Source organism: Gracilinanus agilis, chromosome 5 (genome assembly GCF_016433145.1).
Source record: "Gracilinanus agilis isolate LMUSP501 chromosome 5, AgileGrace, whole genome shotgun sequence".
Taxonomy (NCBI): domain Eukaryota; kingdom Metazoa; phylum Chordata; class Mammalia; order Didelphimorphia; family Didelphidae; genus Gracilinanus; species Gracilinanus agilis.
This window is the reverse complement of record NC_058134.1, coordinates 311331071-311343417: the sequence shown is the minus strand read 5'-3', so window position 1 is coordinate 311343417 and position 12347 is coordinate 311331071. Positions and strand designations below refer to the sequence as shown.

Here is a 12347-nt window from a genome sequence, read left to right as displayed (position 1 = left end):
GGAAGGAAGGAAGGAGGGAGGGAAGGAAGGAAGGAAGGAAGGAAGGAAGGAAGGAAGGAAGGAAGGAAGGAAGGAAGGAATTGGGCCTCCAAATAAAGACTGGATATACTTAGGAGAGGTTTTCCTTGCCTCGTGCCTTGATTCTTGCACCAGCTTGTGTGCAGATATGCCTACCTTGGGTCTGGCCCGCTCTAATCTCTTCTCCAGGCGGTCACAGAAGTGGTTTAGGGCTGATCATGTCACACGCTTGCTCCTGTCTGTCTCTCTGTCTGTCTCTCCCCTCTCTCCCTCCTCCCAAAGAGGTTGTCCTTTGTCCACAAGACGGTGCAAATGCTGTTTGTCATTCAGAACCTGACCCCAGGCACGCACTCTTCAACCCAGTGAAACTCTTAATTACTTCCAGTCCATCTTCCCCAGAGCTAGCTTTGCTGGGCACGTTTACATGGGGTACCTCCCATTCGATTGTAAGCCCTCTAGTGTGGCACAGTGTCCAGTACGGAGCAGACACTGATAAAGTCTTGTGTGGTGACTGGCTGGCTCGAACCTGTGATTGGACATTTCCTTTACCAGGCAGAGCAGCACTTTCTCTGTCAGCTGGTGGTCTTGGAGGATTGGCGTCTGGGAGTGGATCAAGGATTCCCCCAGAGCCAAAGGGTTAGAGACTAGATTTCTACCAAGATCTTCCTTATTCCTCCTCCAGCCAGCTCTCTGTCTGCTGTTCCCTAACTTGCAAAAGGCACCTGAAGGCATTTAATGTGATTTTTTGGAAAGACCTCCTGGAGCAGGTGGCGCTCGAGCCGGGGACTCCACTGCTATGAAGCTCGCCCCAAAGTTGCGGAGGATGTACATGTGTGGACATAAAGACTCATCCAAAGTTAGGATAGGAAAGTGTTGCATTAGGAATTAGATCGTTCACACTTGGATTTGGATTTGAGATTGAAACCGTTTTTGTTCAATACTCCGTACTGATAGCTCTAGTTTCCAAAAGAGCTCTGCGAGGCGTTTAGAAAAGATGCTTCATTTCACACCAGTCTTAGTAGTCAGTGTAAGAAAACTCCCGTCTAAAGACTTTCCTCTCGCTCGACATTTTTATATTATGTGTGTCATACTGATGGGCTGATTTCCTGTCATGTTAGAAACGACCCCAAATTCTTAAAGCCGATTGTTCCTTTGTCTTTTTCAGCCTTTGATCTACCTCAGACCTCACCTTTCAGAGCTGTGTCTTGCTACTAAAGTGCATGTGCTGTCGTTTGTCGTAATGTCATTTGTCCAGAACTGAAGGAATCTTCCTATCTTTGGAAAGAGTAAATTATTGGGGTCCGACACTTTTTATGTATGCACGTATATGTGTCGCACCCCGCAGAAAGTGCATTTGACTTTGAAGGCGTTCTACACATTACAGTTTACTTTGGAGTTCATTAAAAGTATAAAAATTCACATGGCATTCTCGTTTTCCTTTACGATGGGCCATCCTAATTAGAACTCGCGGATAACCCTCGCGTCTCATTTCTTGCATAAGACGCCAACAGGCAGCCTGATGAAGAAAGTGCACTGCGTGAAGGCCCAGTCAAAGGGGACTCACAGTGCTTACAGCACCTCCCCCAGATTTTGTGAAAGAGGAGCTGCTCGCACGGCAGTCTTTTTACTTAGATTATGATTGAGCAAAAGTCCCTGAGTTTCTTTTTACTTCTGTTTGAAATGATCAAGAACCCTGAAGTGGAAAGCAGTAACAGAGTCTACCAGTCGGCCAGAGGAAAATACATTCCTAATAATAAAAAATGCCTAGCATGTTGGTCATGGCATAAGCTTTAAACACCGTTTATAGGCATCCTTTATTTAGTGGCCTTAAAATCCCTATTTTATACCTGAGGAAACTTGAGAGAGACTCTCGCATCTCCCGCGACTCCTGTGACAGAGCGCTTATATTTATTCTGCCAGGCCCTGGAAAAATGAGGTGCCTTTAGCAAAAGCTGCAGAAAAGCAGATTTAGGCTCAGCAGACTGGAAAAGTTTCATTTAATGATGGCTCTTTCAGAGTGAAACAGAAGAGAGGGGAGGTAGTGAGGTACCTGCAGAGGTCGTTGGTTCCCCCGGAATGGAGGTCTTGAAACAAATCCTACCTAAACATTTTTTAGCCATATTGTAAACGAGATTCTTGTTCATGTAGAGTTGTACTAGGAGGCTCCCTAGTAGAAGAAACTAGGTGACACTGGATGTGGGGCCTGGAGTCGAGGAGATCTGACTTCAGATCTGTTCTCGGCCTTGGTTGCTTTATCTGTAAAATGAGGATAATAATGGCACTTGCCTCCAAGGATTTTTATGAGGATTAAATGAGTTAGTTTATGTAAAGAAAGCACTTTGCGAATCTTAATATATAATAGAAAATATAACTTCTTATTCTAGGAAGGCAGTCGTGCATTATTACATTTTTTCTTTTTTATTATCATAGTATATTATGTCCCACCATACTCAGATCACATCTAGTGTTTTCATTTGTTTCTGGGCTTCCTTCTGGGTACCATCTTTGAAGAGACAAACAACCTGAAGTACATTAACAGAAGGTGGGAGGACTAGAGAACATCCCACACAAGTTAAAGGAAATGGAGGCATTTACTTGGAAGAAGAGACTAATGGGAGGCATAATAATAATAATGACTGTCTTTAGATATTCCGAAGGTTCTCAGGGAAAGGGGTAGCAATGGGGAGAGAAGCAGCATTTATATAGTGCCTGCTATGTGGCCGGCACTGTACTAAGTGCTTTACAAGTATTATTTCATTTGAGCCTCACGTCACTGTGAGATAGGTGCCATATTATCTTCATTTACAATGCAAGAAACTGAGGCAGACAGAGGATAGGTTATTTGCCAGGGCCAGATAGCTAGTAAGTATCTGAAATTCCTGCCTCCAGGCTCTGCACTACCCACCGTGCCACGTAGCTGCCTTACGTGACTCTTTCAGTAACAGAAGAATCATATTTATTCTATTTGACCATAGTACAGTGTTTAGGAGGAAGGAGGACGGCTGGGATGTATTGTTGGGTATTGTAAAGAGGAGATTTCTGCTTGATATAAGAAAAATCTTCCTAAAATTAGAGCTACATGAAAGGAGAATAGTGTGTTTTTGAGAAGGGGGAATGGAGGATGATGATGGGAGAAAGGATGGGAACAGGAAGGGAAGGAAGGTTGGTAAACAGGGTAGCCCGCAGCCCCGGTGGGGAAATTAACCCGAGCCCTTCGGAGCTCAACAAGATTTAGGCTACACTTTAGAGATATTTAACTGGGTTTATTTAGGTTAGGAAAGAAAAGGTCTGGGGAAGCTAGGAGGTAGATCGCCGACAGCTATGTAGGGAACAGGCTCTCCGGGGAAAAGGCACCCAAACCTGCGCCTCCTCTTCTTTATATGTCTTCCTCGGACCCCTCCCACAAAGGGAGTCCTGGGAGATGTAGTCTGCCTCAGGATGTACACCTCGAGATCTTTACTTTGAGCCCTTTTGAGGATGTTGTAGAAGCGGGTTTTGGTCTGAGATGGATTAGAGCGGCTGCCTTGCCCCTGTTCTGGGCTGTATGGTATTGTAACCTTTGACTATTCCAGTTATTTAACCTTAATGCACTGGAGAAGGAAATGGCCAATCGCTCCAGTATCCTTGCCAAGAAAACGCCAAGGATGGTATGTTCCACAGGGTCCATGAAGACTCGGACATGACTGAACCAACAAAACACGTGACTGTGTTCATTTATTTTGGGGTCACCATAATGGCATACTGTTGTCTCAGTATTAAAAGTTCGATATAGGAAAACTCCCCATCTTATTCATATGAATTATTACTAATAACATAATTCATCAACACCTCTTTTCCTTCCTTCACGCTCGCCCCCTCCCCAACAGATAAAAGAAAAACAAAAAACACCCCTCCCCCACAAAGATCTGGGAAATTCACCAAAACATAATCCTGATGGCAAAATAAGTCACAGTGAGTCATTTTTCCAGTCCAGATCAGAATAGGGAGACTGACAGATCCGTGGATGTTGGTGATGGGGTCTGGCCAGTAATAGTCCCATGCCCAGGAACTAAAAGAGGGACAGACTGTGTATCAGGATAAGAAGCATTAAGGCAAGAAAGGGTCTCTGAGGGTCCCTGAACTGGTGCTCTGTACAGGAATGGGTGCTAGCCATCACCTAACCTTTTTGCCTTTCATTAACCAATTCCAGATCACAGATCCAGGATGGACTAATGAAGGGACCTACACCATGGCATGGCAGAAGGGACTAGTCTGGGGCCTTAGCTGTGTGATGAGTGAGCTGTAAGTTCAGAAGCAAACAGTAGCTTAGGGTAACTCTGATCCTAGGAGCAGAGAAGAGACTCAATTTTAGGCCCTAGCCTAGAATGAACCCTACATTAGAATAAACAGGGCAGGAAATCCAGTCCAAAGGGGAGCCTACAGTTCAGTCATTCTGAACCAGAAGAGTCTCCTAGCTTGTGTCCGAGTCCAACAATAGGCTACTAAAACTTCCCAAAAGGGACAAGTCAACAGAGGTCTTGCTTAGATCCAAACCTGGGTTAGGAATTTGCTGACTTCACCCCAGATCACATCACTCTAAGCACTAAGAGCTTGCAGGTTCCCACTCTGAGCGGCTCCTGAGATACTCGCCACACTCTTAATGCCCTAGTAAAGAAGCAGAAGAACTCAAGAAGACAGAAACTTAGCCAAGATATTTCCTCCAGAAGCATGTTGAACCCTGCCCTAACATAAAGGCCAAACTCCAGAAGTAATCTAGAAGAATGAACGAACAAAAGAAAGAATCCTACTATATCGAGTTATTATGGCAACAGGAAAACTCAGGACAGAATCCCAAAAGAAGAGAACTCCTGGACTTCTGTAAAGACATAAAGCAAAATGCTTTTAAACAGAATTTCTGGGCAAGATCACACAAGAGTTTAAAAAAAAAAAACTTTTAAGAAGATTAAAAAAAAAATAAGAGTGGCCAAGATAGCTCTTCTCTTTCTGGCTATGCAAGAAAAATATAATGCAGTAATTAACACTGGTAATACCACTACTGGATCTGTATCCCAAAGAGTTGATTTAAAAAAGGGGAAAGGATCTACTTATACAAAAATATCTATAGCTCTTTTTTTGTAATGGAAAAGAATTGGAAAGTGAAGGAATGCCCATCAATTGGGGAATGACCGAACAAATTGTTGTATGTGATGATGATGGCATATTATTGTATTGTAAGAAATGATGTACAGAATGATTTCAAAAAGAGCTGGGAAAACCTACATGAACTGATCCAGAGCAAAATAAGCAGAACCAGGAGAACATTGTACACGATAACAGCAATATTGTATGATGATCATCTGTGAAAACTTGACCACTCTCAGCTATGCAATGATCTGAGACAATCCTGAAAGGCTCATGATGGAGAAGAACACTGTCCACCTCCAGAGAAAGAATGGATGGAATCATCTTTCACATCAATATATTTATGGGTTTATTTGAGGGATTTTGTTATGTATGAGTGTGCTCTTATAGCAATGACCAATATGGAAGTGTGTTTTGCATGATGATAGAATTAAATTTAAATTTAAATAGTTAAATTAAAATGGCTATCAAAAGTGGGAAGAAAATAAATTATATCTTGAAAAAAGAGGTACAAAACCTTACTCAAGAAAATAATTCCTAGGAAATTAGAATTGACTAACTAGGAGCTAATGACTTCATGAGACATCAAGAAATATCAAAACATAGTCAAACAAAACATTCCAAATTGGTTATGTCCAAAAATGTATTGTCTTATTCTGTCTCTTGAATCCTTTACCTCTCTGCCAAGAGGTAGCTGACAATTCTCATACATAATCAGTCCTCTGGAGTTGTGATTAGGCATTGTGTTAATCAGAGTTCATAAATCTTTTAAAGTTGTTTGCTTTTACAGTGTTGTTTATATTGTATAAATTTTCTTTTGATTCTGCTCACTTGGCTTTATGTTGAGTAAGAATGACTTCTCTGTATACATCTTCCCTTTCTTTTCTTTTTTAAACCCTTACCTTCTGTCTTGGCTCCAAGGCAGAAGAGTGGTAAGGGTAGACAATGGTGGTCAAGTGACTTGACCAGGGTCACACAGCTGGGAAGTGTCTGAGGCCGGATTTGAACCTAGGCGTCTCTAGGCCTGGCTCTCCATCCACTGAGCTACCCAGCTGCCTCCATTCCCTTTCTTTTAAACCACTCATTTCATCATTTCTTATGATATAAATAAATTCTATTTGTTTAGAAATATAATATTCTAAATTCTATTATATTCATATTTGTTGCTTTGTTCAGCCACTACTCAAGTGACAGGTCAAAGGGTATGTGCAGTCTAGTGACTTTTTTTAGCCATAATTCCAAATGTATTTTCCAGTATGGCTAGATCAACTCACAAGATCCACCAACAATGCATTAACATGCCTGTTTTTCTGGAGTCCCTTTAAGAGTTGTCATTTACTTTCTTCATCTGCCAATATGATTGGCTATAAGATGAAACCTCAAAGTGACATTAATTTGTCATTTCTTTAATTATTAATGATTTGGAAATTTTTCTTATGACTGCTAATAACTTGGATTCCATCCTTTGAAAAACTGTCTATTCATGCCTTTTTTTTAAATAAGTGTTTTAATTGGAAGCCACATTGGTTCTATGTAAGAGGAGCTCAACCGGTTGTTGCATTAATAAGTTCTTAGGGCAGGAAATTCTTTTGTGAAGCCCTGGAGGAACTTGAATTTAATTCCTGGGGAAATTCTGAAATGGCTCCTTAAAGGGATGGCTGATGAATATCCAGAACAAGAAATAGTGACTAGCAAGAGCCACCTCAACTTCATTCAAAAGAAAGCATGCCATATTACATTTCCCTTTTTTTCCAGATCATCTCAGGGAAGGAAGGGAAAGGACGCCAGTGAGAGTTTGAGCCAAAAGCATTTTTTGAATCACCCTGACTTCTCAGGGATATTCCTAATGCCCTGGGTGTGTGTGCCCAGCTTTATCTTAGAATTATATACATATAGTAGACACTTAAGTATTTGTTTAATTGAATTGAAGGAGATAAGCAGTACAGGCATTATTATGCCAATTCTACAAAAGATGGAACTGCCCGGGACCCCACATTCCCAATATACAAACCAATCCAAATCCTGCTTATTAACTCCTGTGTTTAGAAAAGGTTCCTGGTGGAATGGCTGTGGGCAACCGTGATGGAAACTCTAATTATAGTAAAGATCCCTAAGAATGAAATGTAATTCTGTAGCACTATATTTTGAGGGCAGCTGGTTCGGTAGCCCAGTGGATAGAGTGTTGGCCCTGGAGTCAGGAGGACCTGAATACAACCCTGGCCTCAGTTATTGAGTAATCCAGGGCAAGTCCCTTGACTCTGTTTGCCTCAATTCCTTATTTGTAAAATGAACTGGAGAAGGAAATGGCAGATCATTCCAGTATCCTTGCCAACAACGCCTCAAATGGAGTCCCAAGGAGTAGGGCCCTGCTGGAAAATGACCGAACAACACTATGTTTTGAATGAATTAAAATCTACAAAGTCACTTAAAAATATTAATGGAAATTTCCACTAACAGAGAGTAGAAGTTAAACTTTAAAGTCCAACTGTCGAGCTCCCACACAAATGATAAAGCAAACACTGTTTTAAAAAGCTAACCGTTCTCACTCTTTGGCCTCAGATTCACTGTTATGCCCAGTAAAGAACAAATCATTGAAAGAGTGCTATTCTTTTTTTCTCCAGTGCCTCCAAAACCATTACATCTGCAGAATTCACCTTCATCCAATCAATTCCAGACCCCCAAGCTTAAAACTTTACCCAGTATAAAACCAGGGATGGAGGAAGTTAAGCCTGCCCCTGCTTTTATCTCAAAAGAAAAGCCCAGCAAAGTATCGGATCTCATCAGCCGCTTTGAAGGAGGCAGGTAAGGAAATTTTATTTGGGAAAAAAAAAGAAGGTAAGAAGAAATGTTATCTAAGAATGTGTTCTGGGCACGTATTTACAAATAAAATTACTGTGCTATTAGGTCCTGTAGGCCTGTAGAAGGAGTCTTATCCTAATGTTCGTGTTGTTGGCCTAATCTGTAGTGCGCCACAGCAGGATTTTTTGGTCTGGTGTCCCTTACCAAGCCTTTGCCTTATCCACATGTGGATCGATGGATCTGGTTTCTTTGAAGCACTTAGGACTGAAAGTATCGGGTGAACATAATTGTGTTACTTACTTACTAAGGTCTCCCTTCCTGACTAACTGAGGTAGCTCGCGGGTTGCCCCAAGTCTCCATTTCCTCAGCCCACGAGTTGACTCGTCACCTTATTCAGTTTCTCCAGTTCTAAGAAAATCAAGGTATGTGTTCTAATGAAGACTGATAAACAGAGGGCCAAAATTGTAACATCTCTCGTTGTTACTAAAATTGTGATATCTCAACCACATGGCTTTATGAAATAGTAAATAAACTGGAGCTACCCATTTCCTCATAATCTTTTGGCCCGTAGCAGCCCCTTCATCTACTTGGCTGAAGGAAACGTTCAAGTAAGTGGCTGTCCAACTCGTGAATGGTGTCATAAGCTTCTGGCCCACTTACCTGCTTCTCTTCTTGTTTTCACTCCACTGGGTTTGTTCCCACAACAACTTTTCAAACTTAAGTAAGAAAAATTCCTCATTTTACCTTCTGTTATCCTCCCTTCCCCATTTTTGTCCCTGAAATCTTCTCCCATTCATGTGATCTAACAGGGAAATCTTTGCTCTTCTGATTTGTTTGTGATATCACATTTTATTTCACCATCACATTCCCATTTGGAATTTATCTTCATCTGAGATGATGGTCCCTCCTTGTCTTTTAGATTATAAACTCCTCAAGGGCAAGAACTCTCTTATCTTTCTTTATATTTTCATAGCTTAGCAAAGAGCCTGGCACAGAGTAGGTTCTTAATAAATGTTTATTGACTGACTTCTTATTGATAAGTAGCAACCTAGTTTTTACTGGATTGATTTCCAGTTTTCCTAGAAATTTTGTCCAAAAAGGAATTCCTACACCGATAACTGGAATCTTTGGGTTTATCATATGCCTAGTTTTTACCAAGTAGCTTTCCAGCAATTTTTATCAAATAATGAGCTCCTGCCTCCCCCTCCCCCCACAATTTAAATCTTTGAGTTACAAAACACTGTAGTCATTCACTACTGTGTATGTTGTGTTTATAATTTATTCCACGGATCTGCCACTCTTTCTAAGCTATTACCAGATTGTTTTGATGATTACTGCTTTGTAATAAAGTTTAAAATCTGGTACTAGTAGACTACCTTTCTTCACCTTTTTTTAATTGACTTGATATTCTTGACCTTTTCTTCTTCCAGATGTATTTTCTCCCTCTTTCCCCCTAGCTGTATAAAATAATTCTTAATATATTTTTAAATTATATTTTTATATAGTTCTTGGTTTTCTCTTGACAAGTAGACTCCCCAAGTATTTTATACGATCTGCAATTATTTAAATGGAATTTCTTTTTCTAACTTTTCTTGCTGGGTTTTTTACTTTAAATTTTATTAATCCCTCCTTTGATTTTCAGAATTTCTGGTTCAGTCTTTAATTGAGAATTTTTAATTTGTTCTTTTTGTAGTCTTTTTAGTTACATGTCCAATTCATTTATCTTTCTCTATATTATTGATTTAAGGATATAAATTTTCTTCTAAGTATAGTACTGCTTTCGCTGCATTCCACAAATTTTGGTATGTTGTCTCACTGTCATTATCTCTGATGAAATTACTGATTATTTCTATGATTTGTTGTGGGGTTTTTTGCTCACTCATTTTTATGATTAGATCAATTTCTCAAGTTATATTTAATCTATTCCCTATAATCACTTTACTGAATGTAATTTTTATTGCATTGTAGTCTGCAAAGGATACATTTAATTGTTTTTTCTGGTTTTTTTTGCATTTGGTTGTGAGGTATTTATGCCCTAAATCATGGTCAGTTTTTGTGAAGGTGTCATATACAGCTGAGTAAAGGGGTATATTCTTTTCTATTCCTATTCAGTTTTCTCCAGAGGTCCATCCTAGCTAACTCTTCTAAAATTCTATTCATCTCTTTTAACTACTTTCTATTTATTTTATGGGCTAATTTTCCTTTATAATTTCTTGAAATATAGTGTCTAGGCTCTTTTTCTGTTCATGACTTTCAAGCAGTCCAAATTCTTAAATGATTTGTTCTTGATCTTTTCTCTAGGTCATTTTTTTTTAAATGAAAAATTTCACATTTCTATTTTTTTATTCTTTTGATTTTGTTTTGTCATTTCACAATGTTTCGATGTGTCATCAGCTTCCATTAGCCCAGTTTTAACTTTTAAGGAATAATTTTCTTCAATGAACCTTTGTACTTTTCCATTTGGCTAATTCGGGGGGGGGGGGGAGGGGTTTTGCCTCTTTTAGGCCAGCTTCATTTTTTAGGTGTCATTCAGTATTTTTTCTGACACTCTTACCTACCTGTTAATTCTCCTTTCATAATTTTCTTGGATCACACTCATTTTTTCCTCTAATTTTTTTCTCTACCATTCTTTTCTTTAATTCTGCCAAGATTTCTTGTTGGACTTTGGTCCAATGAGCCTTTTTCTTTGAGGTTTTGCTTGGAGCTGTTTTCACATTGTTATCTTCTTCTGAGTTTATATCTTAGTCCTTTCTGCCACCATACCAACTTTTTGTGGTCAAGTCTTAGTTTGATTTGACTTTTCTAGAAACTGCATAAAAGTCATAAGCCAAAAGAATAACCTCTGGTCTTCTAAGACAATTGTGAATATAGGGATTTTTGATTTCATTTTGCTTTTTTTTTCATGTATATACAAACCTTGTCTTTCATGTTTCTATTAGTTCTTTCTCAGGGGGTAGACATTCACAAGTTATTCTTCAAATATTAATTATGTAGCTGTATATAATGATCTCTTGGTTTTACTCATCTAACTTTTCATAAGTTCATGTAGGTCTTCCCATGTTTTTCTTTTTAATTAACCTATTCCTTATATCTTATGGCACAATAGTATTCTATCACAATCATACACCACAACTCATTTATACTTTCCCCATTTGGTGGACATCCCCTCAATTTCCAGTTCTTTGCCACCCCAAATTAATTTTATTAATTGTTATAAATATTTTTGGACATATAGCTTCTTTTCCTCTTTCCCTGATCCCACCTTGGGAAACAGACCCAGCAGTGATATTGCTGGATCAAAGGGTATAACTCTGGGCATAATTCTAAATTGGTCTCCAAAATGGTTGGATAAGTTCACAGATCCACCAGCAGTGTACTAGTGTCCCCTAAATGTAATTTTGAAATAAACCCAAAGCCTTCTAGGATAAGTTCCTTCAGATATGAAAAAGAGAATTGATGGAGAACCATGGCCAGACTGGCCTGTTCCCTTTGATATTTGTACTGGCACACTTTGGTTAGAGTTACATGCATGTACGAAGCCAATGTCTATCTGCAAAAGGCTTTCTTTATTTTCTATTTATTGAAGTTGGGGAAAGAAAGTCTCTATTTGAATAATCACCTTTATTCAAGCACACCCTAATTTATAGCACAGTTCCCTTTTTCTGTTGCTACAAACATAACAGTTGCTTAGCACCATCCCCACTGTCACCCTTTAGCCACGGTTCATTTCCCCCCCTTCCCCCCCCCGTTTTTAAAATTAATCCTAAGCAGTGACAGGGCAAATCTTGTCTTACTGATATCACCAAATCCTTGGCTCCATTCTTACTCTCTTTATCCCTTTGTTTTCACACCCCTAGCTACTCTCTCCAGTCCCAACACTTCTCGGGCCACCATACCAATTTTACATCTCTTGGTTTCCTTTAGACCTAATCCTGTCTCTTCTAGAGCTCCATGCCAGGTTACTAGAGTCACCACTGGTGTTTTGGATTTCGGACCTTTTTTTACTGCCCAGTGTGGAAAATACTTTATTGGCATAGTCAGAGTTGATATTCATACTATCATAGGAATTGTAAATGCATCTTCCCAGAGATAGATTTTTATGTGTGTTACAACATGATTCCTGGATTATGGGCACTTAATAAATGTTGAATTATATTGGTAAGTTCTGTTAGGATAATGCTGTTATGATAATATTTACAGGAAACTGTTAAGGAGGATATTTAAGCCTGCCAAGATGATTTCTTGGGGTATTGATCCTAATGGGTCACAAGTGTAAATAATGATCCCCAAAGCAGTTGTGCACAGTAAAAGAAAGGTGCTGAATCTGCTTATTCCAATAATAGACAGCTTTCTGACTGCTGGTTGGTATTGCAGCTAGGAAGTGAAGAATCAGCTCATTGGTGAACACA

At 39.5% G+C, this 12347-nt stretch overlaps 1 protein-coding gene across 2 annotated transcripts in view; it reads left to right on the top strand.

The window, feature by feature from the left end:
- FGD4 (FYVE, RhoGEF and PH domain containing 4) overlaps window positions 1-12347 on the top strand; it is an 82166-nt gene that overhangs the window by 2124 nt on the left and 67695 nt on the right. The window contains exon 2 of one of the 2 annotated variants that reach the window (XM_044679453.1): window positions 7761-7941. In XM_044679453.1, the coding sequence (XP_044535388.1) occupies window positions 7853-7941 (89 nt within the window). In that variant the 5' untranslated portion in view covers window positions 7761-7852. Of the gene's footprint in view, window positions 1-7693; window positions 7942-12347 lie in introns of those variants that run through there. The other variant, XM_044679452.1, reaches the window with a different exon arrangement.